Below are 26,549 nucleotides of genomic sequence, written 5' to 3'. Positions count from 1 at the left end.
ACAGAAGCCTCAGCACGGGTGTGGTGATGGCATCTCCAGGCAGGCCTGCATTGCCACAGGAAGCGAAGTCCTAGTCTCCTGGCTCTCCTGTCTCCGTGCAAGGTTCAGACAGAAAGCTCCATTATCCCACGTCTCCTCTCCCCTGTTTATTTTATTAAAGTGAAGTTCATGTGGCTTGAGCTCGTTTCCTGGGGAAATCAGCCTGGCTTAGGATTCCATTGTCTTCTGGGACTGGGAAGATGTGGAAGGCTGACCTCATTTCCAGCTGAAGGTCACCTTCTCAGCCTGGGAGCCTGGCCTCCTGCATGACCGTGACCAGGGCCTGAGGGCCTGGCCCAGGGCAGGGCTGCAGGCTGCCCTTCAGTACTGTACTTGGCACCTTCTGGTGTATTGTCCCCTCTTTTGTTTGTGACCCTTCTCCTGAGATGGACCATTTCCTGCCTTGAATCTGCTCTCTTCTGTCAGCCCGAGGAGGCAGGGTTCAGAAACGTGGGTGTCACAAGTGTCGGGGACCCCAGGCTGGGCCCTCTTGTGCCCCTGTGGCTCTCCCTGGAGCAGGGACGTCAGGCGGCCCCTGCCCAGGGCCACCCTGTGCTGCTGCCTTTCTGCTGCGCTCTGCAGCGGCTATCTTGCCAAAGTGTGGCCTTCTCTTTTCCACTCCCCCAGAGTTCCCAGAAGCTTTTCTTTCCCCTAAGTAAGAATCAGGATGTGAAGCTTTTTGACAGAGTTGGAGTTCAGTTCACTGTCATCTGTTTCCGTTTCTCTAAAACAGTCATTCTAGTGAAGCCCATGTTAGTGGCTGGGTGTTCCCATCGACATCTCCAATGGACAGGCTTCATGGGGGTGCTCCGGGCACTTGGTTCTTTAAACTTTGTGAATGTGAAGGAACTCCTTGTTAATATGGCATTTTTACATAATGTGTGTGCGTTTAGAGCTACATGGGTTCTTTTTTCACTTCCCGTGTTCATACCATGTGACACCGTCCACTTCAGGCGTAGTAAACAGCTGTCTGGAAGGTAATCATGAGTGCACATGGTCTGCGTGGATATTCTCCTAGGCTGGGCATTTTGGGTTCTTGCTCATTTTTTTCTGTGTTAAAAGTACTGCGAAGAACTTCTTTGCAGAAACAACTTGTGGGAAAAGGAGGGAGGTGTATTTCAGCACTTGCCCTTGGGGTGGCCGGTCTTGCTGTGGCCTCCCCAAACCCGGTGCCTTCCTTCTGGGTATTTCTCACGTGTCTGGGACCTCTGATAATTTCCATATTTTGTGAGTTCTCAGCTCCCTGGACCCAGTTTCTGGTGGCCACTGTGGCTGTTTGCACAGTGCTTCAGGGACAGCGTCTCAGCCTAGTGGGTTGGATTCATGTGCTGTTCCTTTTTATTCCACAGAGCTGTCTTCTTTTTCATCATTTATTTGTCTTTACCACCCAAGTCGCACGTGAATACATCCTTGTAAATATTTCAAACAATACCAAAAACTGAGTTTCGGGTCATGATCACCGCCTTTTCTCCTCTCTTCAGGTAACCATTGTGACGGTTCCTTGTGCGACTTCCACGGTTTTTTTCTGTATATACTGTCGGCCCCCGCATCTGAGAGTTTCCCATTTAAGGGTTCCCCTAATCTCGGATTGAAAATATTCAAGGAAAAAAACCAATACAAGAATAATACCAATTTTAAAAAGTACAGTATGACAGCTATTTATGTGGCATTTACTTGCATTAGATATTATAAGTAATTGAGAGATGATTTAAGGTGTACAGGAGGATTGTGCAGGTTAAATGCAAATGCTACGCTGTCTTATATCAGGGGCTTGCGTATCCTTGGGTTTTGGCATCCACTGGGGTCCTGGAGCCAGGCCTCCATGGATATAGAGGAGCAGGTGTAGAGAAATGGGCAGATTTGAGTATTTTTCTTTACTGTTTAATCTGTTCCTTTGGCACATTTTTGTGCTCAAATTTAAACAAATCCTCAATACTCTGCTTGATGAGAGAATAGACAAAGGTAACAAAGTGTAGGATATTGATGTACTTTTCATTTTCCTTAATGTTAAAAAATTTCAAAAATAATATACTCATGCTAATGATAGTTTAAAAGTGGAGAAACAAAAACATCCTCCACCTTTCCCTACGACAACAATGATGATTTTCTTCCCGTATCTTTATGTACACACACACAGTTTATGTGTATGATGCTTAACTTGTCTATCCTCTCTCTTTTGTAACAGTTTACTTTTTTCTGGCTTTTATGATACAATTTCTGTGTGTGTGTGTGTGTGCTTAATTGGTTTAATAAATAAGCTTGTACTTGCTACTTACTAAGATGGAATTAAAATAAAAAACGATTGTCTTTTATCTTCTGCAGAGCTGCTTGTATTGTGTCCTTAGTGCCACTCGCACAGGGGCCGGCGTGCCCCTCCATGCCACGTGGCCCAGCAGGTGTGGGTGCACCTATGACCACACTGGCCTTTCTCTGCAGAGGCGCTCTGTGCCTCCACCCCCATTCTGTCCAGGATGAGAGCAGAATCCCAGAAATGAAAACAGTGTTTAGGAGACAAATAAGTGTTTCTTTGCCTGCCTTCAAGGGTCTCATACTTTAGGAGGTCAGAAAAAGTAATTTGCAAGATTAGATCAAGTAGTTTAGTAAGATTGCCCAAAACTGCCTCCCAGGGTCACTGGGAAGCAGCTGATGCTGCGAGAAAAGCCCCAGGCTGGTGCCGGCAGACCTGGGTTCAGTTTTCTCCTGTCTCCCGCTTCTTTCTGAAGGTTTAGCAGTGGGACTAGAGGATCGGTAGGTCCCCTTTTACTTACTGTGTATGACCAAAATGCTAGGCTAATAAATTATCTCTGAGGGTTCACTGTCACTTGAGCTACATTTTCTGGCTACTCTCCTAAACTCCAGGTTTTTTTTCCTTTAAAAAATGCTTTAAATTTACTTATATTCCTATTAGTATTTATTGTATTAGTCTGTTTGCATTACCATAAAGGAAATACTCAAGGCTGGGTAATTTATAAAGATAAGAGGTTTATTTGGCTCACAGTTGCAGGCTGTACAAGAGGTATGATGCTGACATGTGCTCTGGTGAGGGCTTCAGGGAACTTGCACTCATGGTGGAGGAGGGGGAAGGGGAGCCGGCCTATCACATGGTGAGAGAGGGAGCAAGAGGAGGGAGGGCATGTGACCCTTGAGGGCACACAGTTAAACACCCAGCCCTCTGGTGAACTGATAGAGAGAACTCCCTCATTACCACAGGGACAGCACCAAGCCATTCATGAGAGATCCTCCCCCATGACCCAGACACCTCGCACCAGGTCCCACGTCCAACTCTGGGGATCAAATTTCAACATGAGATTTCCAGGGGACAGATATCCAAACCATATCATATACATGTATTAAAAATATATATGTTCTATATATATGCGCGCGCGCGCACACACACACACACACACACACACACACAGCATTTAAAGAATTAGCATTATAAAGCCATCACCTGGTCCCCTGGCCACAGCCAGTATTCCAAGAGCGCCTTGCAGGCCCGCCCCATCCTATTACCCTCAGAGGTTGCCACTGTCCTGTCACACCATCTTCTTGCCAGCAAAATATGTACATCCCTAAACGCAAACAATTTAGTTTTGCCTATATTGCATGTATTCTTTTGCTTAACATTTTGGTCACATTCACTCGTGTTCTGGGTGGGTGAAGTGTCTTTTTCTGTTGCTGTGTAGCACTGTATTGTATGAAAATAGAACAGTTTTTCCATTTTACCATGGACAGACATTTGGGTGTGTTCAGTTTGGGGCTGTTTTGAAGAGTGTTATGAACATCCTTGTGTGCATCTTCTGTTGCTGATTTGTGTATACTACAAGGAACTTCAGTTATTTTAGATAAAACCAAAATGCCCTTCTTGTTTGTCCTTATGCACACATTTTCCACAGCTGTGATTTAGCGTGGATATTTATTTGATCTTAATTCCTAGTGACACCTGCTATTCTTCAGGCCTGGCTTTATTCCCAGAAGGAGGTAGGTCCATTATTGCTTGGCTTTAAACCGAGCCTGCAGACCACAGTGCGAGTCTGTGCCTCCCGAAAGGCTTCTGGAAATATCTAACACGATCATTAACATTCTGTATTATTTTCTGATAAGTCAGATATGTGATGACACAGAGCTGCCATCCTAATGTGTGTCTGACTCTTCTTGGCAGAGCGACCCTTGGGGCACAGATTGGGGTGTGTTTTGTTTTGCTTTGCTTTTGTCTCCTGTCGTTCAGAAATGTCACTTCCTCTCAGGCTGGCCCTTCGTCAGTGGAACAGGGGATATGCGATGGCACAGGAGGCTGGAGTGTGTGGGGGCTGCCTGCATGGGGACAGCCTGCGGTTTGCAGCCCTCCTTCCCTCCCCAGGGCAGCATCTTTGTGTTCCAAGAATGAAGGGCCCCCTTGCTGCCATGAATTGAGACCAACGGGTGCTGGGACCAAACTGGCGCTGTGTAGCGAGTGCCCCCTGGTTTGGACTCCTGTGGATCCTTGAGGCTGAGGTTGGCGCACTTTTTCTGTAATCGGCCAGATAGTAAATATTTTGGGCTTTGCAGGCCTAGAGGCAAAATCAAGGATATTATATAGGTACTTAGATAATAAGAGAGATAGTAAATTTCCACAAATTCTTTATTAATCAAATTCAAAATAAGGAAATGCAGGTGTACTAATGAGCAGAGTAGAATTCTTTTGGGGGGATAATATTTCTCTTATTTGGGGTTCAGAGTTGGTCTTCATGTCAATTGGGAATGGCCATTTATAAGACTCCTTAGCTCTTGGACATAGAAGAGCTGGCCCATAGATCATTGTTGCCCACCCCCGAGCCAGGTCACCTCCTCAGAGGGTGGACTTGGGCTACACTGTCCAGCCTCTCATGACATAGGATGGAGACACCTGTAGGGTTCTTTGGGGACCCAGGGTGGGGTGTGCCCCACAGGGGAGGAAGGTGTGACGTATGCCGAGCCCATGGGGGAAGAGAGCGAGGGCCTCCTGGGTGAGTCCGGTGGCCGAGGGACAGCCTTGGGGGTCATGCAGAGACCAGCACTCGAGCGGCCGGATTCTGCAGAGCTGCTTTGGTGACTAAAGAGGACCTAATGGCTGTTCATAGAACAAGGTTTGGGGACTCCGAAGACGTACTTTTAAAGTGGTTGAAAACAGTGTATTTTCCTTAGAAATATTTTGGACACAGCCCCACAGTCTTGTTTATGTGACATATTTACTCTGTGAAGCCTGTTTTACGCAATAAAGGTCAGCTCCCACCCAGCTCCTCGGAGTCACTTTGGCCAGACTTGAGCTGTTCACGGTTCCTGCTTAGGTCTTTATGGTCTGTTAGGTTTTCTGCCTGTGTTTGTAGTTCTTACACATAAGTTCTGGTAAAAGTTGCAGCTTTTTCCCCTTCTCTTGAGCTTCAGTAGATTTTTGGGGGGATGGTGGGGGAGAGGGCAGTAGGCCAGTGCCTCACCTGCTTGGAAATCTCAGCCTGATGGGCGGACACCTTGCTTTCTGGAGACTCTCAGGTTCTGTTATTTTTGTTGCTTTGAGATTCCAGTGCTGTGTTTACATGTAATTGACACAAGGCTTTTTCTAGTACTGTCTTAAACAATCATTCTGACTTCTCTCCCTGACCAAGTTTGATCTTAATTATCTATAAATATGCACCATAATGAAGGGTGTGTTTTTGAGTGGGGAGGTAATTACTTTTCCCTCTTGCAATTTTAATTAAAAATTACCTCTGCCTTTATTTCCAACCTCTACTTAACACTGTGGAAAAGCAGCAGTTAGTGTTTATCCACTCATCCCTGCATTCAGAAACACTACTTCCCCTTTAATGACCGAGGTAGAAGATTCTACAAGGTGGTATAGTTTTACAAGACTTTCATGCAGTGAAGGATCTGGGAGGGGTGTGTCCCACAATGGAATGTGAGAGGAAATTTGTCAGAGTTCAACTGTGTGATAAAGTATGTGTCATCTGTGATCAGCCTTCTACGCTGATGCGTACCTCCCCTCCAATATCCACCTTTCTCACCATGTTTGAGCCACACTCCTGTAGACACAAGATTGCTTTGTCCTTTCCGGGAGTGTCAGAGTGTCCTCGAGTGGAGTCAGGTTGAGAGAGGCAGAACAGATCCCCCTGGCTAACTTTCCAGAGTGGCTGCTGCCCAGTGCTGAGCCCAGATGGTTTTGAACTTTGAGTTCCAGCCAGTTCCCTCATCCTGGGGTAGCCTCTCCTGGAATCTGCTTCCCGGCTGCCCTGATCCGTTACCATCACGGTGGCCTGAGCAACCTTCAAGTACAGCTCTCCCCTCTGGGAAGCACCGTTGCCTGGCCTTTGAGCCTCTGCCTGTCTTTTGATCTCAGTCATTTACTGAGCTGTTTTTTGAGTCAGTTCTATGGCAGCCTCTCTGGTAGACACAGAGGATACGATGACCTTAGAGTAGATCATTAAAAAAAGTAAAAAGAAAATCAGTAAGATTGATTTTATTAATATTTTATGTGACCTAAGATGTCCAAAATATTACTGTTTTAACGTGTGGCACTAGCCACATTTCAAGTGCTCGGCAGACACATGTGGCTGGTAGCTACGAGAGTGGACAGCACAGGTCTAGAGCAGAGCCTGTCAAGTGAAAAAAGCAGTTCACTGTACACGGTGAGTCCTTTGTGTTTGTGTAGTGCATTATCTTTTGCTAGACTGTGAACTCCACAAAGGCATGGGCAGTGTCCTATATTACCATGGTATTGGGCTTAGTACTTGGCACGTAGTAGGTGTGCAGTACATTTTATCAGATGAAACACTAGCGCTGGGTGCTGCAGGAAAACCTAGGATGAGTACCTAGCCTATACTGGGGGAGCGGTGGGGGGTATCAGAGGCTTTCGGGAGGAGGAAACGCCCCTGAACCAATTTGCAAAAGGAGTTTGGGGCTGAGAGGAGGCTGCTGGGAGGATGTTCTAGGGAGCCAAGAGTGTACAGATGCTGGGTGTAGAGGAGTGGACGGCACAGTGAGGGGAGCAGCAGGTAGTTCATTATGACAGGAGCTCAGGGCACAGGTGGAAGTGGGAGAATGTTGGGAGGTGATACTGGAGTACCAAGGAGGGCTCAGGGTATTAGGTTTTTAAAGCTGCTTGTTCTGAGGACATCAGGAAGCCTTACAGTGACCGGGCTGGGAGATGCCCCTGGAACCCTTGTTGTGTGTTTTTCCTCTTCATATGTGAAGTTTCCTCCCTTTACACCTCCTGGCACATGAATAGGAATGTTGGTTGGCGTACGGTGCTCCCAGGCAGCCCAGCTGGCTGCTGTCCGCCAGTATCTTCTGCTGTGTGTGGGAAGGTTTAGAGAGAGGAGCGGCTTTTATCATTAGAACGTGGGTCTGATCCTGTTCTAGGCAACTGCACAGACTGGGCAGGACCAAGCTCTATCATAGTGCGAGGCCCGATGTTTCTTAGATCAAGTATTTTTTTCCGTAATGGTACCTCTCCTGGGATTGGGAACCCGATGAGCACATTGAACTTGTATCTTCCTGTGCGCGAGCTGTGCTCTCTGTCACAGCCCTGAGTGCACCCTCAGTCCGCCTGCTGGCGCTGGCAGAGCTGGGCAGGGGCCTGGGGGTCAGTGCCCGAGTTGTAGGATGTTGTTTGCTGGCAGACTGGGGAGGAAAAGCAGTGAGACTTTGAGAGAGAGTTCAAGAGTTATTTCCATGGGCTATTTACTGTTCCAAGTCCTCTTTTGTATCTCAAAGGAAGGTTAGGAATGGATTGGAGAGAACCACTTAGGGAAATAGGAGTTAACTCTATATAAGAGATTTTGACTATCTTGTATAAGTCCTTATCTTCTCTTTTCTACAGTATGGCAGAAAATAATGCCTTTTAAAAACAGACCTTTTTAGTTTTAGGTTCACAGCAAAATGAAACAGAAAATTAAATACAGAAACTTTCCATATATCCCCCGAGCCCCTCCCCACCAGCACCGCATCCCCCATTGTTAATGTCCCCCACCAGAGTGGGACACTCCTTACACCCAGTGGACCTACACTGACACATCGTTCTCCCCCAAACCCGTACTTTATGTTAGGGCTCACTCTTGGTCTTGTACATCCTGTGGGTTTGGACAAATGGGTAACGACATCATTATAACTTCTCTCTGTATCGTAACCACTCTGTCTAGTGTCTGGTGCCTTGTGATCATGTTTCCTTTTAAAATTGCCAGCACTAGTGACATCTGTTTTTAGCATCCAATAAGATTGTCATTGTGACCTAAGAACTAGGACTTAAAAATAGTGCTGTTGAAAACGGATTCAAGAGGTGATTCAGGAACGCTCAAGTCCAGACTCCATTTCCTCCATTCTCTGCTCTGTTTCAGGGGATAGGCTGTTGTAGTGTTTATGATCAAAACTCCCAATGGGTAGTAAAACTGCTATCAGGAGTCTCCTACGTGCCAACTATGAGGCTGGGTGCTTCATTTAGTCTTTACAGGAAGCCTGGGATGGGTGTCACTGTCCCACTTTACACATGTTCTCTCCCTCCCATCATAATTAAAAAATGACACTCTTTGTGTTTCTATGTTGTTTAATTGGGTTAAAAGGAAATTTTATCTTTGTATCTTTTGTGAAAGCAGAGGTATGATTAAATCTCTAGGTGTGATTAGTCATTGAATAAATAGTGTTTGAGCACCTACTATGTGCCATATACTACTATTATGTAGTAGTTGGTCTATAAATATTTGCTGAATAGTAAATAGGTAAGTGTGTCTTTTTAATTCAATCCTGCATTGTTGGTATTGTTACCACCAATTTCTGGAAGAGAAATCTAAGGCTTGGAAAGGATTAGGAACATGCCTTCTAACACAGCTAACAAACAAATTAATGTTGGGTCTTTCTAAAGCCAGAGTGAGTTTGCCTCCCACTAGACCACGCTGCCTCTGGATGCGGCAGGTCTGATCCTGCAAGGTGGCCGTCTCTTGGAGCCTGCTTGTCCAGGCTTTCTGCAGGGTGGGGCACTCTGTGTCTCCCACATTGCCTTTCCCTCTGTAGGGGAAGGCGCACCAAGGGCACACCTGGCAGACAGGCACATCCTGGAGCCTTGTTGGTACCCAGGGAGAATGAGATGTGGTGGAAGCAGCATTTGTTCAGCTTAACTCATTTCATGGCAGAGGGCTAATGTCCAGCAGGTGCTGGGGGCAGGAGGCAGCTCACTGCTTCAAGAGAATGAGGCTTGTGGGGAGGAGCTGGTTTTAGTAATTGCCAGCAAAGCTTCTGTTCCATGAGAGTTGAAAACCAGTCGTCCACACCATGCTGAGGATTTGTCCCACAGAAACTGCCCTGAGGGGCCTGGCTGAGCCAAGGCCTCACATGGCCGATCTCTGGTAGTTGTGGTCTAAGTGAAAACATTTTAATGAATATATTCTCTATATTTTAGGCTTTGGACGTGGACCGGATGGTTCTTTACAAAATGAAGAAATCTGTGAAAGCAATAAACATCTCCGGGCTGGGTGAGTATACATTCTTCCCTGGGGGTTTCTGTGTGAAAAACATTGCATTTGAAGTCCTGGTGTCCTAATATTGACCACCTTGAATGAGTTAATGAACTAAACTCCTCCTTCTGGGCACGCAAATATAGAGGTGAGTTGGGATGTTTATTTTTGATGAGAGTGTTTTGTTTTGCCACTTCTATTATTGAGGTGTGGGGGTTCATCCTCCATTCTCCCCTCCACACTCTGTCCCCTGTCATGCGTCCCATCTCCTGGAGTGCAGTCCTACATGGTGAGGACACCAGGCTCATTCCTGCCTCTGTTATTTGGTTTGTGCTGTTAATCATGTCAGGGTGCCCTTTCTCTTTCTCTCTTATCCAGGTCTTGCCTTTTCTAGTTTCGGAAGAAAATGAATGAATATACAAGCATAATCAGCTAGTTAAAGTAATATTTGATATAGAATTATAAGTATGTTTGGAAAAAACATAAAAGCACAAATCCTACAAGTGGTAGAAAATATTTCTAAAAAGTCAATAAGTGATGATACAGTTTTACTCAGAAACAAGAAAGCGGCAGCCTTGGGAGACAAGGAACTGTGAGGAAGCCTGAGAGATTGAAACAGGGCTGAAGGATTGCTCGTGGGAGCGTGCCCCTGCCAAGGTGCAGAAAGAGTTTGGGTGCTGAGGGCCCAGGGTCTGTTCCCACAGCAGCGGTTGGGCCCATTGATGTCTGTACCATGTCCCTTCATCCTTGTGGTGTCTCCCTTTAGCAAAAGTGGTAATTGGAGCAGGAGGACAGGGAATGCCTTCGGTGGTCGTGATGTCAGGAAGGAAGTGGAATAGTCTGGAAGCGCACATTCCACCTGACACTTGCCGCCCCCACCCCCGCAGTTGTAATAGTGTGAGCACAAGCTCCCATAGCCAGTCTTAACTTTCCTTTGATTAGGGCTGTGCAAGCCACCATCGTGAGGGGTCCAGTATGATCCCCAGTGCAAGATGATATTACAATTGAGCATTGCCAAGTGTATTCAGCAACCAGTTTAATAAAGATATGCAAGAACTCTACATTGACACCTATAAATTGCTGCTAACCTAAATTAAAAAGACTGAAGTGAGGAATATATGATGTACGTGGGTTGGAAGACTATATTGTTAAATGTCATTCCTCCCCAAATTGATCTCAAGATCCACCCCAATGCCAATCAGAATTCTAGCAGGGGAAATTGACAAGCTGATTCTAAAATTAATATGAAAAGGCCTCTAGCTCTTTTCTTCGATAAAGTGATGAGGGAAGAGGGAGAAATAATTTTTATTTCTTTGAACACTTTCTGTGTACCTTATGCTTTCTGTATGTTATGCTAATCTTGACAACAGCCCGTTTTTGTTACACAAACAAGGAGTCTTCAGACTCGCGGGTTAAGGGTGTTCCTGAGATGTCTGTAGAGCCAGAGCTAGGACCCTGCTTGTCTTTCTGCTGATTCAGGGCTGCGTTCAGGGGCCTGCTCTGTTTCGAAGCCACCACATCTTTGCGGTGTCTGGCATGCTGAGTGACTATCTTCAAGACTTCAAGAAATTATTTAGAAAGAAGATGCTCAGTTTTGTTGACAAGTACCAAATCCAAAAAGTATCTTGGGAGATTTTTTTTTTTTTTTTTTACTGTGTTCACTTGGGCATTTTGAGTTTGTAATTTGAGGGATATTGTATATATTATATAAAAGGGATATTTCATATTCTGGTCGGATTAAAAAAAGATTTTATAGTCATATGTTGAAAAAGCTGTTCTTATCAGAAATAAAAATGAAATACTCTGCTTCTTGTGCAAACATTGGCTGTGTGATTACTGCTAGTCCAGAAGAGGGACTTGGTGTGACTCCCAAGGTTAGCCCCACAGCTGGCGGCGCAGCTTATAAATAAACATGCATTGGAAGGGTGTTTTGGTGTCAGGAGGCTAGCCTTAAGAACTTCACAGCACTTCTGTCTAATTTGCCTGCTGACCTATATTGCTGAGCGTGTGCCACAAACCTCATTCCTTTTCCTGCTCCCCTGCCCGCAGAGTAATTTCCTAAAATGCAAACCCAGTGATGTTATTTCTCTGCTTAAATCTCTGTAGCATTTTTTCATTGCCCTCTTTGAAGTTCATGGAAGTAAGTTGCACAGCATGAGAGAGATGAAGAAGGCCTCTGTGGGCTTTAGAATGGTAGGGAGATTGGGAAAAGCACAGGTGAACAGGGTTCTTATGCTACAGAACTATCCCAAGATTGTAATATGCCATTGTGGACTGTGAGAGGCTATTGGTCTTAACCTTTCCAAGTTCACCATCTGTGAAACTGCCACGGCCTCCCTTGATCACTGCCCCAGTATTGCCTAAGGCGAGTAAATACTGCTGAACACCAGCCAGGATCCAAGCTCCTGTGAGTCACCTGGACCCAGACCACCTATCCAGAGTTCCCTCCCGATTCCTCTGTGCCCTTCCTTGAAAAAGCTTGCAGTTTCCCCAATGGGCCATGTTTTGTGCCTTCTTTCCTCTGCACATGCTCTTCTGTCTGCTTGAAATGGCATTTGCCACTTTATCAGAGGACAACTGAGGCCCAGGGGAATTGAGAAGTTTGCTCGAAGCCACAGAGCTAGTGAATGAGAGGGCCCGTGTCCTTTCCGAGGCACCACACATACAGCAGGCTGCCTGGGATCCTGGAGGGGGTCTCTTACCTTTGTTATCTTTTCATCACCTATTATGTCATGCCAAGTTTGAGTTATTGTAAGGTCGTGGGTCGGAGTTTTTTTTTTTAAAGCCAGAGTACTGATCTGAAATCTTTATTTCAGAACAAGTGTTGTCTTCAAAAAAGTCACCTGAGGAAACTCTGTACTTTTTCCCGTGATGCTGACATCGTTCACAGTGTTTTTGGAACTCTTCTCTAGAACTGCTTTTAGTAGCACATTCTTTTGAATATATTTAGTAGAAGAATCTAAGGATAGATTAAGTTTTTTTTTTAGAACTAGATGTCAGAAATAAGTCAGGCAGATTTTAAGAGACTAAGCTGTGGCTACCACAGTTGGCTAGGTGTGTCATGACTATGGAGTAATCATTGGCTCTTAATGCAGTTAGTTTCAAAGGAGAAGTTCCCCACAGTGTTTTGATTGTGAAGGAAACATCCCAAGGCAACTCCTTGTATGGGAAGAACACTCATTTTATGTATGATTAAAAGAACGGTGAGAATAAGTTAGCATTTGTGCCTCATCCTGCCATATTCCTGTTCCTGTCTCACATTCCTTAATTTCCTCGGGACCGGGACTTTCCTGCCTCCTTTCCTGATCTGCTCCAATGTCCCTTGCTCCAGGCTGGGCCTCCCACTTCTTTGTGACCGTGTGGTGGCCCCATGGCCCCACCCTGGGCTGTAGACTTGTCACCTGGGTGGGACCCATCCTTCCTTCCCCACCTGTCTCTGTCCAGGTGAGATTTGATCCAGCATTAATCTTCTTTGCCTCTCTCATGTATTAGTGTCTTCTTGGTGCTGTAACAAATTACCACAAACTGAGTGGCTTACAATGACATAAGCTTCCTTTTAGGTCTGTAGGTCAGAAGTCTGACATGGATCTCACTGAGCTAAAATCAGGGTGTTGGCAGCATTCCTTCTTGGAGGTTCTCAGGGAAAATCCATGTCTTTATTTTCTAGCTTCTGAAGGCCACCTGCATTCCTTGGCTTGTGGCCCCTCTGTCTGCAAAGCCAGCCATGGACAGTGAGTCTTTCTCATACTACATTGCTGTGACACTTGGTTTGCTTGGGTGCCATAACAAAATACCACGGACTGGTGGCTTAAACAACAGAAAGTTATTTTGTCACAGTTCCAGAGGCTGGAAGTCCAAGATCAGAGTGCCAGCATGGTTGGGTTCTGTGAGGGTTCCCTTCCTGGCCTGCAGATGGCTGTGTTCTCATCACGGCCTCACAGGGCAGAGAGAGAAAGCAAGCAAGTTCTCTGCCATCTCTTCTTACTAATCCCATGGCACTAATCCCATCTCTAGGGCCTCACTCTTATGACCTCCTCCGAACCCAGTTACTTCCCAATGGCCCCATTTCCAAATATCATCACATTGCAGGGTTCAGCTTTAATATATGAATCTGGGGGGACACACTTAGTCTCATAGCACACACTGATCCTTTTGTCCGCCTCTTCCATAGCTAAGGACACTTGTGATCACATTGAGCCCCCCCAGATAGCCAGGATAATCTCCCTGTCTCAAATCCAGCTGATTAGCAACTTTAATTCCATCCAAAATTTCAATTACCTTTTGCCAAGTAGCAGAATATGTTCACAGGTCCTAGGGATTAGGATGTGGACATCTTTGGGGGAAAGGTGTCCCTACTACACCTCACCTCTGAATTCTTATGGTTTTGGGGTTGAATCGATTTTGACTCTTCTGTTCAGCCACAAATTAAAGGGTACTTGATACACACGGACTGTTAACACTTTACATATTGCTCTTTATTATTCTCTAATAATTTTGTGTCAGGCCGGGCGTGGTGGCTCACACCTGTAATCCTAGCACTCTGGGAGGCCGAGGCGGGTGGATCGCTCAAGGTCAGGAGTTCGAGACCAGCCTGAGCAAGAGCGAGACCCCATCTCTAGTAAAAATAGAAAGAAATTATCTGGCCAACTAAAATATATATAGAAAAAAAATTAGCCGGGCATGGTGGCGCATGCGTGTAGTCCCAGCTACTCGGGAGGCTGAGGCAGTAGGATCGCTTAAGCCCAGGAGTTTGAGGTTGCTGTGAGCTAGGCTGACGCCATGGCACTCACTCTAACCCTGGCAACAAAGCAAGACTCTGTCTCAAAAAAAAAAAAAAAATTTTGTGTCAATCTTTGCCTCTTAATTAATTGCAAGCCCTTGAGGTCAAGGACCAATTCTGGGAGACAAGGCAGTTTAGGATAAAGAGCATATCAATATTAGAATCCAAGGAGCCTGGATTAAAAGCTAGGAGTGCCACTTAGAAAGTCTGTGACATTAGACAATTGTTTAATCTTTCTGAGCCTCAATTTCCTCATCTGTAAAATGTCAGTGAGCATTAACTGAGATAACATGAAAAAGTGACAGGTGTGGTTTTGGACACATACAGGATAAGCATGGCAGCTCTTCCTGTGTGTTCTTTGCAGTGCCTGGCACAGAGTGGGCAGATACATAGTAGGTGCCCAATAAATACTCAGTTGTATGTATATTATTTTGTTTCTGCTGTAAGTTCTTAGACTGTCATCATAGTGTAGGAGAAGCAAACTTAAAATTTTAGGTATAAACAGTGTATATATTATGACAGACCTTATAGTCTGCAATGTGAGGATTTACATGGATTTATACAGATGGGGGATTTAAGATGCCTTAGAGCAGGAGTCAGCAAACTATGACCAGCCATGTGTGTTTTTATGGCCTGCTAGCTAAGAACGGTTTTTACCATCATACCATGTTACCTACACGATAATCTGAATATTGCCTCAATAACCCTCAATATGATGATTGGAGTTGGGACCTTTGGAAAGTAATTAGGTTTGGATGGGGTCATGAGGGTGGGGTACTCATGATGGGATTAGTGCTGTGCAAAACTCTAAATATTTACTCTCTGGCTTTTTAGGAAAAAGTTTGCCAACTCCTACATTAGAGCAAGTGGTTTTAAACTTCAGAGTGTATCAGAATCCCCTGGTGGTCTTGTTAAAACAGGGATTGCCAAACTTCGCCCTCAGAGTTTTGGGTTCAGCAGGTCTGGGATGGAGCCTGAATATTTCAAAAAAGCTCCCAGGAGGTAGCACTGGTCTTTGAGAATTAACCTTAGAACCTGCTCCCCCACCCCCACTATACACATTGGAGTGGGCCAAAACGGCGTCAGTATGACCCACGTATATACAAATGATAGTGTTCTTACACAATAGCAAGTATATTATGTTTGTTCCCAGTTTTCAAAAGGATGACAACCCAGCCAGATGTATTTTCTGGAATGTCTTGTGTACAGGTTTGTAAAAACAGTTGTTATAATGATTTGTTGAGAATCTATTTCTACAATAGTTTTTCCTACTCATGATGAACTGCTAGCTGACCTCTTAAAAAAACAAAACAAAACAACCCAAGAGTTCATATTTATTTGAAAACCCTCAGTAGTCTAAAATTTGCCAAGCTCTGTCTCAGCCCAAAGGTGTTCCTGCCTGGGAAGTGGAGGCTAACATTTTTCAGCTGTGTTTGACATGTCTGTGGGTGGAAAAATTCATCTTTATCAAGAAGGAAGCAGGAGACTTTCAGTTTCACTTCCTTAGGAGTAGTCTGTCTTAAAGACTTGGCAGAGCATTCTTGCTAAAAATGGTAGCCCCTCTTTACCCTCCATCTGAATGTCCTAGAGAAATCCTCACATCCTTGAAATGAAAAGTACAAAGAAATGCTAATTTCTCCTCAAACCCTTCCTGTCTTTAACCTACAAAAGAACATGAGAATTCAACAACTCTGTGTTTCTCCGTGTTATTTGCAAAGTTAGCTAGAATACAGTATTAAAGTAAGCTTAAAGTTAAATACAGGGAATAATTTCTATTATAGATGTCATATAATTAGAATAGGGCAGTTCAAAAGAAATATATGTAATGGTTTAGGAAGTGAAGTTTTATTGTGCATTAAGGTATTAATACTGCATCTGGCATGATTTTCTACCTGTTAACATGAGAAAATAACTAAATCAGAATAATCCTCATTGTATGGTGAGAATGTGGTGGAACCGGTACTTTGCTATGTTGCTGTGGCATTGAATACTGGCACACAGAGTTTTTGGAAAGCAGTTTGGTGATGTATGTCAAGAAAAATAAACATCTTTACATGGAAAGAGATCTATGCACAGAGATGCTTATGGCAGTGAGAGAACTGGAAGTCTCCTATAAATTAGCATCTGTCTACCTGATGGAATTATGTGCATATAGCAACATGAAAAAAATGATTATGATAAAATCTTCAGGCAATAAAATTCAGAATACAAACTATATGTGTACCATATCCATGATAAAAAAGACTAGAAAATTATATGATGATAAAGAAAAGAAAGTATATGCTTACTGATATTCATGAACTTGAGGGTAGAATAGTAACAATAATAATAGTTGATACTCATGGAGTATTTGTTATAGGCCAAGTGCTATGCTGATAAAAACTTTACATATATTTAATCCCCACAGCGACATTGTCAGTTAGATGCTGAGTTGCCAGATGAGCTCCTTGAGGCACAGGGGAGTAATTTGCCCAGGGTTATATGGCTGGTGATTGCAGGAGCTGAGATTCAAAGCCAGGTGAGCTTCTCGCTTTCTGTTTCTGACCACACGGCTGCACTGCCTGGTGCTCAGGCAGAATGAAGCTGGGGATACACAGTGGAAGAGAACCACGCAGGCTCGTGTGGGAGCATCCTAGGTGCACCCAGCCCAGCCATCGCAGTGGTTCTGGAAAACCCCAGGGGGTTTTGGTTGATCACAACTTGATGTGCTGAAGGCAAGTGACGGGTGACTTCAGCCAAGTCTGTAGTGCTTATGAAAAAGGAAGGTCGCTGTCCCAATATTGAGTTGTAAAAGCAGCATTTTGAGAGGGACTTCCCTGTAGGAGGGACCGAGGACTCTTCGTTTGGAAGGGGTAGAAGAGGGTATATTTGAAGGGCTTTCTCTGGGGTGAGGAAGTTAGAAATATTATTTGTTCCTCTCTAGATGGGGGTTTAACAAGAACAAGTTTCGACTCAAATGTGAGGGAGAAGGTAACTGGGTGAGCAGCCGCGGAGGTTAGGAAGGTCCTCACTGCAAGGTTCCTGCACCAGGTTGATGGCCTCTGTCTCTGAGGAAGTGGTAGAGGGAGTGAAGAGGACTCGAAGCCCCTGGAAATGTCCTCCAGTTGTGAGGCTCTGAGAGTCCCGCTGTCTCATCTCTGCTGGTTAAGAGTAGTGGTTGGAATTTAGGTGGGTAACTTGTGGAATCCTGTCAGCAGTGATCAACGCATTAATCATGGAAGGGTAGTGAATCTGAAGGAATGCAAAGCTTTGTGACTTAAAGTCCAAGTATTAACATGAATCATACTTAGGGTCACCTTGTTGTTTTGGTAGGAAATTTAATCTCATCTGGGCTTGGGCTTTTTCACTTGGTGTGTTGGGTCTGTGGAGTATGGCTTAAGGGGTATGTACATCCCAAAACTATGCAAAGTTATGTAAAGGTACTTTTTCCTGGAGCGATCATCTAGAACATTCTTCTGGTTTTTATGGTTGTCTGTGATAGCCAAAAAATTAAATAACCACTAATGGAGCCAAACCCCCATGTTTTACAGGTGGATACCATCACCTAATTGGCCTTTGCCTTACTGTAAAATGTTGGCCAAACATCTCTGAACCTGTTTCCTCATCTGTAAAATCCCGCAGAGTTGATGTAAAGATGAAAGATTATTTTTATATGTATGTAATCTACACACCATGAATGGCAGCTATTGTTATATGAGGCCTTAGAGACCATAGACAGTCCAGGGCCTGCTTGTGCCTCCGGGGGGATGAGGGCTCTGGGGTCTTGTCTTTTCTCCTTGTGGCTGTCTGCTCCGTGGAGATGGGCTTGGGGCCGCCATGTCTTCTTGTGAAGTCATCACTGTGGTGAGCGTGTAGTACTGGGAATTGTGTCCCTCAGGTGTGGTGAGGCAAAAACTAAGGGAACAAAGGCGGAGAGCAAAATGCACATTCTGTAACGTAGCCGATGAGATTGCTCTGCCCGCTAATGGGCGTGGATGTAATTGGACGTAAAGTCTCTAATGGGACGTAAAGTCCCATTCTAGAAATGTTGATCTGTTTCCTGGCTTTGAACCCCAGACACCTTGGGGGGAGCTTGTCTCCTTCCCGGATTTGGTCCTAGAGCAGCTCTGGGATGGAAGTTGCTCTCTGGTTAAAGGGACATCTAGGGGTGAGTCAGACAGCCAGCTGCTCGGTTTTAATCTCATCCCATACTAGATTCTGAAGGAGGAAACTCCTTTAAGCTGTAAGCTTTACCTTCTCCAAAAAGCCCTAGCTGTCAGCAGCCCCCAGAAAATGGACTCTCTTTCTTATAGAGAGCTGTGTTTCCTGTAGTGCTGAGTAATTTATATCACAATGGGTTGTTTTCACACGTTTATTTTTGTCTTGCTAAGTTGTGAGTTGGCATGTACCAAGCTTTATTCATCTTTCTTAAATGCAGATCTCATCATGTCTCTTGAAAGCCCTCTAGCTGCCTTCTGATACCTGGGTGAAGTCCTTCAGCCTCAGGCCCCTGCCTGCCTCTCCGGCCTCCCCTGCTCTGGCCACCCCAGGCACCTTGAATTCCCCGAAGCCATCATTCTGTTTCCTTCGTGTCCTTGCCCTAAACTGATTGGTTTATGAGTCTTGCTGTCTTATTGAAGGCTTGCTCCTTGAGGGCAGGGGCTCTGTTTTATGAACCTATGTGTTCATTAATGCTTGCTGCATCCTGGGCTTTTAGCATGATTGGATTTTATTCTTTAGTGTCCAGAAACAGTCTTGACCCATAATGGGTACTTAGGAAATACAGAATGAATGAATATAAGTGAATGTTGATGTAGTCTCTACTCTGTGCCTATAATTGAAAGGGATTGAAAGCACCAGCATAAAAAAAATGTGCAGTAGATCAGTGTCCACCCTTCGCCCTCTCACCTGCCTTCCATGGGTACTCCTGCGCGCGCAGTAGGCGTTTCCCAGGTAGGTAATTGGGGTTGTATTGAGTTATTCAGACAGACTTTGAGCTGTCATTGAAAGGACAAGATCATTAATGTGAGGCAGGACCAAAGAGGAGGAGGTGATCACAGACAAGGTTTTCGTCTTTTAATAGCCAACCCATACCTTGATCTAAGAACTCCATTGCTAGGTGCCTGTGCCAGACAGAACCAGACTGGATACATCCTGGGGTGCCATCCACAAGGACTGGCCGTTCCTGAGCAGGCAAGGTCCGAGTGGACGCCCTAGGAGAGACTTAATGGAAATGAGTTTTCAGTGAGGTTTTGAAAGTGGCAGGGGCATGGGGTGTTGGAGAAGGTGGAGCAAGTGGCAGGGGGTGAAGCTCCGTGAGACTTGAGCAGGAGCTCAGGGGGCTCCAGGTAGGAAGGGCGTTCTCATTGAACCCTTTCTGGTTGTCAGAGACGACACACGCACTGGGCTCCAAAGGCTATCTCCCTCAGGTCCTCTTGTTCAGGAGAAGCTTCGGGAGAGAAAGACAGATATTTTTAATAGGCCTAGGCACAGAGAACTAAAATCATCTAGCAATTGGAGCTGATACTTCACATTTCTTTTTTAAATTTTATTTGTTCTTTACACTGTTCTCTTACTATAAAGATAACATAAGCTTCGTTTAGAAAATTCAGAAAAGCATCGCAAAATCTTGACCTGGGCCAGATCTCACTGTCCGTGTAACCAGGAGAGGCTCAGGTGAGCGTGTGGTCTGAGCCCACCAGTGGCTTTGAAGGAAGCTCCGCCTCCTACAGCTGCATGACCCTGGGCTGGTTCACACTCCCACAGTCTGTTTCCTCCTCTATAAAATACACACCTCAAAGAAATAAAGTGATATCAGCTGGTGCCTGAGAGGGAAGGTGGAGGCAGGATAATTGCTTGCGTCCAGGAGTTCAAGGTTGTAGTGAGCTATGATTGCACCATTGCTCTCCAGCCTGGGTGACAGAGCAAGACTCTGTCTCTTTAAAAAGATGGAAGGAAGGGAGGGAGGGGAAAGAAAGAAAGGAAGGAAAGGAAGAAAAGGAAGGAAGGGAGGGAAAGAAGAACTTCTAGAAAGCTCTTGGCTTAGTACCTAGCATATAGGCTACAGTTTATTAAGTGCTTGCTTTTTTTACCACCACTGTTAGCGTTTTGATGTATTTTACTTTCAGCCTCTTTCTCTACATTACAAAATTGAGACTAAATGTCCAATTTTGTGTCCTGCCTTTTTTTAACTTGGCATTCTGTTCTCACCATATTCCTATATTATGATTTTAAAAGCTGACATAATATTCCATTTTGTAGATAATACTGTTATTTAACCATTTCCGTACTGTTCAGCTTTATACATTTTCTATTTCCACTCTATAAATTGTTCTGTACACACCTGTGAACACCTTGATTATTTCCTCAGGATAGATTTCTAGAAGTGGGATTATGTGATGGCAAAATGTTTTTAAGAGTTTTTTTTTTTTCCCTTTTTTTTTCTTTTTTTTCTTTTTATTCTTTTTGCTCTCCATGGGTTGGATGTTTTTAAGAGTTTTGATATAGATTACCAAATTGTGAATGGAAAGATTTTTTTTCAGTGAATTATTTGGGATGACTCTAGAAGTAAAGTTCTTAAAATGGTTCTCTCTTATGGGATGTCCATAGGGTAGAGACCCTGTTAATAAATGGGGATTATCTTTGACTTTAAGAAATTGCTTTCTCATGAGATCATGTGCCCAAGTCACACCTGAAACAGGTGGTGCACAGGGCTGACAGCCCGAGGAAATGGTCTACTTTACATTGAGTTGTGCAGAATATCCTACCCTTTACACTGTGGTGCATATTTAAATGTTAATTATCATGTCACCTAGGGAGTGTCTTTTCAAAGTTGCTACCATGGAGAATGTATGGCTCTCCTTAAATGCTCCCTTTGCTGAGCTGTGTGGATGGCTGGAATGTTTGCATCAGCAGGTGATTCTTCCTCAGCCTGACCTCAAGTGGAGCAGGGCTTGGAGGGTCCTCGGTGGGTGAGCACTGAGGCTGGGGCTGGGCAGCCATCAGGCTGGTGCATGTCCCTCTTTTCTCTCTCACTGGTTACGGCCCTTGGTGTTTGGGTTCACGGTATGTGTGCTTGACTAGAAGGCTATGACATTTGCCTTAGCCGAGAGCCAACGATAGTGACACTGTCATGAGCAAATGAAGAAACGGTTCCCAGTGTGGGAGGAAGAGCACTGGACTGAGTCAGGAAACCTGAGTTCTTGTTCCAGCTTTGCTGCAAACCTGCTGTGTGGCCTTGAGTAGGTCGACACCCTCTCTGAGCTTTGGTTTCCATGTCTGTGGAGAGAGGACCCCCCTTTCAGGATCCTTTGGAAGAAAGGACCCAGCAGAGGGCATGGATGGTCCTGAGAAGGTGGGGACAGTGGGACCTGTGCTGCCCTGTGACGGTTTGAGAGTTGAGAGCTGGATGCAGGCAGGGCCTTGGAAACAGAGAAAGTGTTAACAGCCTGAACACATGGGACTGCCTGGTGTTCCCCTGGGGCTGATGCCTTCCCGTTTCTGTTCTCTGTTGCTTCTCTACTTGGCAGTTCCTGCCGACCTTGGAGCCTCAGCTCAATGTCCCTTCATCACCCAGCACGGTGCCTGGTGCATTGCAAGTGATCGGTGTGTGGAGTGATAAATCTTTCCCCAGGCATTCATCCCAGCTATCATGAGCATATGTGTCCTCGTATCCCACCCCAGCATACTGTCACACCCCCATTGCAGGGCTAGAAATAGCGTGTGAAATGTTTGAGATGAATGTTCGGTGGTAGAAGGGGAATTGGCTGTGGGACCCCCTTGTCCTCTGGCAGCGCTGTGTCCGTGGCTTGCTTCCTCGCTGTGCTGTGGGCCACACTGACCTGTCAGAGCTGTATCTGCGTGTCTGGCCCATTGAGGAGGAGCAGAGGGGCTGGCTTTTGTCCTTTTTGGATCCAGTGATTTTTGCTTAAACCATATGCACTAGGCCTTCTCCTTGAATACTAGTTTTTTAAATAACAGAATCAAGTAAATTAAAAATCACACAACAAAGGCTAATCCTTGCCTCTGACCTCAGCATGTGCACTTGCTTGCTGGCTTCATAATAGATTTTTCTGCAAGAGCCTCTCAATTCATCCCTTTTCGTGAATTGGTGGTTTGTGCAGTGAGGTGTGGGAGATAGGAGGCTGCTGGCTTAGCTTGGAGGGGAAGTTTCTGTGACTCAGACTCTCCAATGTCTCTTGCACGTCTGCGATTCTTGGATCTGGATCATTAATAAGAATTAGAATTTAAGTTATATTTGAACAAGTGGGGGTAAGAGAGTGAGTTCTATTTAGAAAAACAGCTTTCACAATTCTGTAAATAAAAACTGATAGACCCAGTTTGGGATCTTTCCAGAAACGTTATTCCCAAGCTATTTATTTTAGGTTCCTATTTTAAGGTTGTTTTTGGCAAAAGAAAACTAAAGGCACTCAACTGCTTTCTGTTCTCTGGTAGGAAAATCTCCAACTTTGGGCGATCTGGAGCAGAAGGTCGGTCAGTTATTGTGTTAAAGGAGGGTCTACCGTTTTTACAGTGGGCACTAGGCTCGGTGTTGTAGGAGGACACAGAGACAGAGGGCTTATGGGCTTTAGCAAGAAGCTTCACGTTCATCTGCAGGATGAAAAATATGCCTAAAAACCTCCAGCTAGACCAGCGTGAAGAGGTTCCCCTGACCTAAGCTGGGACATCAGAAAGTAATGATTGCAGTGGATCAGAGCACTTTAAATATAACACCATGACATGATGATGATGAGGACGACAAGCCTAAAACCTCATTGATCACCTTAGGATTGCTGGGGATCAAACATTAGTTTGAAGATTTATAAGGGAAAGAATTTTTTAAAAAAGTAAAAACCCTAACCTCCCCCGGGTGGTCAGTTGAGGAGCCCAGAAGGAGGGATTCTTGGGAGTTCTTTCATATTTCTTGCACTAGAACAGGAAGCCTTGGTTTTCTGTTTCTTCTCCATGCCAGGTTGGCTGACTACCCGTGAGAGAAGGCGGGTTTCTCTTCTGCAGGTTACCTGGGCCAGGAGGCTGCCTGCCTGGTGTAGACAGTGGATTTGGCTCCTGGCTCCACCTCTTGCCAACTGTGTGGTTTGGGGCAAAGGCCACTCAAAATCCCTGAGAAAGCAGGGCTAGTGGTAGCACCACCTCTTAGCGTTATCAAGTTAGACGGAACAAAAGATGAAAAGTCATATGCCACGTCCCTTCTCCTGGTTATTCACTCAGAGCAGCATGGAGGGTCTGGTCACCAGTTTGAGGGGCACTGGCCGTGGAGTCTCCGGCTTCTCTCCTGCTCTTCTTGTGCAGTCACACAGCCCAGCACCTTGAGGGATGTGACCAGGGCCCAGCTTCCCTCCGTTGGCCTCACTGGGAAGCCCGAGTGAGAGAGGAAGCGGGAGCATGGAGCTTGTCTCCCTGTTTCTGCTACCAGGGGCGTGTGCTCAGTGCCAGACGCCTGCCTGTGGCCATCACCTCCCTTCTCAGACCCACTGGACCTGCCTGTGTCTTGACCACCAGTTTTGACATAGTGAAAAAATAGTGTGTGGTTTGAAAGGACCTACCCTTCACTGTTAACCACATGTTCTAGAATGATAAATAAGTAAAATACAAGGAATTGTTGCTCCATCTGTGAAATGGAACTTTAAAAATCTAAAAATTGGGTACTTTTGGTTTTGGCAAGGCAAACTTATTTTTAGCTATGGAACAAACAGTGTAGCAGAGCAAAAGAAGAAAAGACTTTGGAATCACACAGATTTGTGTTTGAATCCCAGCTCTGCCACTTCCTGGCTGTTTTCGCGGACAAGTTATTTGATCTCTTTAAGCCACAATTTCCTATTAGCATTATGAGAAATAATACATGTCTTACGAAGTTTAGAAAATATATATATAAAGTTTGTGCTCTGTATGAATGACATGGTTGCTGCTGTTACTGTTGCTAGTGTTATTGGTTACGCACTGAGTGTGGCTGAACTGAGTATCTTTACCTTATGCGTTGACTCTTACCAAAACCTTGTGAGCATCTCATAGCGGGTCTTCATCCTTTACGTAGCCGATGTGGCAGGCCTGGTGTGACTGGGCCTTACCACGGTCATACAGACGTTTACTGGCGGACACAGGACTGGGGCCCACGTCTCCTGAGGGTTCTTCTCACCGTGCCACACACTCTTCAGGAGCTCTGTGTGTGCATGTGCATGCACACACATGTGTTTGAGTTTCTGTCATAATTTATTTGCGAATATGGGCTCAGAAATGCATTTAATTTATCTCTAGGACTCTCAGGCCTTTTTCTAGAATGTGGGGGGAAAAGGAAGAGGACTCAAACAGTAAATTAATTTTCTTTTGTATTTGCTGGATTCACACTAGAACCCTGTAGGTGGGAGAGCAGACCATCCATGGAGCATGGGGATTGGCTCAAGGACAGGAGTGTTCCCTTCTTTTGCCTGTTTGTCCGGCCCAGCACTGGTGTTGGGTGACAGTGGTTTTACTTCCCTGAGGAAGAACTTGGGGGCTACGGAGGGGCTTTCAGGATCTGTTCCTTGGTGAAGGCGCTCATCGCTAAGGCCATCTCTTTCTGGTGGAGTTTATATCCAAGTTTGTGCCATGCATCTGCCCGTCCTGCTGTGCCTATAAGTGGTTGTGTTTTCTAATTGAACTGATGAAAACATAGAAATTAGGTATCCATGCAAACAGAAGTTGTTTTGTTATAGACTGGCCGGTTTCATTTGAAAATGCCTGACCCATTAGTGAGGGAATTACATTCGACCACATTAATTTACCAGGATTACCTGTGTCCCCTATCCCCACCCCTCCCTGCGTTTCCGAATCAGAGGTCTGAGATGCGACTCTGGTGTCTGGAGTTCGGTACAGATCCGTGCAGGATTTTGATGTCCAACAGGAATTGAAAACCACTGAGCTGCAACCCAGAGTCTAGATGTTTCCTCTTTAAGGTGCTGCTTTGAGGCCTAATGATGGCGAAATGCCATCAGATGTATGACCAGGGTTTGCTTTTTCTGTTCAGACAACATGTACGTGTTGCCTTGTATTTCAGGCACAAAGACGAATACAACCTATTCCATATCCTCTGAGTGCTTCCAGTCAATGGGGACCAGATAGTTTGAATATAACATGCTAAATGCAAGGATAGGAGAGGTGCCAAGCCCAGATCCCCAGGGCTTAGGGCAGTCATGGAAAGCTTCCTGGAGGAAGCATGAATGTGTAGGATGAACAGGATTCGGGGAGGGGAGGGCCCCTGGACAGAGGGTGCATCCTGAGCACAGGCATAGAGCTGGCCTTTGCTGCAAAGACCAGTGCTGTTCCTGTGTTGAAAAGAGAAGTCGCTGTGGTGTGTGCCTGAGTTAGAGGCCTGAGCTTCAGGATGGAGAGAAAACGGGCGTCTCTTGTTGAATTTCTGGGAGTGGGCTGAATGTGTTAACTGGTGACTTCTGCCTCTGTTTTGGCCAAGGTGGAGTCCTCAGAGGTGTGGAAAGGTGGGTATCGCTGGCAGACTCATCTGGTACGCCGAGGACTGTTTCACATGGGCCAGGGCTTCCCCTCTGCTCCCCATGCTTATTCTTTGGGATCTATCACTGGCACCATGGGCTGTTGTCGGGATAGCAAAGCTGTTTCTGGTCGGGCTTTTCTCAGATTTTTATTCTGATGTGTTTGATTGTGTTCACAACTGAGCGGAACCTGGTGGGCAAGGAGGATGGCATGCCCGAGACACTGACAGCCTCTTCTGCGTTGCTCTCGCAGCTCACGTGGAGAATGAAGAGCAGTACACTCAGGCTCTGGAGAAGTTCGGTGGCAACTGTGTGTGCAGAGATGACCCGGATTTAGGAAGTGCATTCCTGAAGTTCTCAGTGTTCACCAAGGAGCTGACGGCGCTTTTCAAAAACCTGGTAAGTGTTCCTTGTATGCGTGCAGCTCTCGGTGTGGGAAATGCCCACAGGCACCTCGCTTGGGAAGGTAGCTCAGTAGAGGATGCTTATGGTTTGTTTGATAAACTAGAAATAAATTTCATAGCTCCTCTGGTACCCAAAAGAATTGTATTTTCTATACACATTGGTTCAGTTCATTATAAAGTTTAAAATTGTAACTTTTAACCCTAACAAGACTTTTTAAATTCCACTTGGCCTTTGAAATGTACAGGCTGTAGGACAAAATGGGTAAATGCACTCATCTGCTTAAGGGCCTCTGATTTCGATTTTTAATAGTCTCTAATCTGTGTAGAATAGTCTCTGTTTCTGGTAATTATAGCAGGCATTTACACTTACAGTATTTAATAAATATGTCTC

The 26,549-nt window shown here is 45.3% G+C and overlaps 1 protein-coding gene across 2 annotated transcripts in view; it reads left to right on the top strand.

The window, feature by feature from the left end:
- ASAP2 (ArfGAP with SH3 domain, ankyrin repeat and PH domain 2) overlaps positions 1-26,549 on the top strand; it is a 172,066-nt gene that overhangs the window by 52,528 nt on the left and 92,989 nt on the right. For both annotated transcript variants that reach the window (XM_069495255.1, XM_069495254.1), the window contains exons 2-3: positions 9,440-9,512; positions 26,008-26,153. In XM_069495255.1, coding sequence (XP_069351356.1) covers positions 9,440-9,512; positions 26,008-26,153 — 219 coding nt within the window. The remainder of the gene's footprint in view (positions 1-9,439; positions 9,513-26,007; positions 26,154-26,549) is intronic.

This window comes from Eulemur rufifrons, chromosome 19 (genome assembly GCF_041146395.1).
Source record: "Eulemur rufifrons isolate Redbay chromosome 19, OSU_ERuf_1, whole genome shotgun sequence".
Lineage (NCBI taxonomy): Eukaryota > Metazoa > Chordata > Mammalia > Primates > Lemuridae > Eulemur > Eulemur rufifrons.
This window is presented reverse-complemented; position numbering and strand designations above follow the sequence as displayed.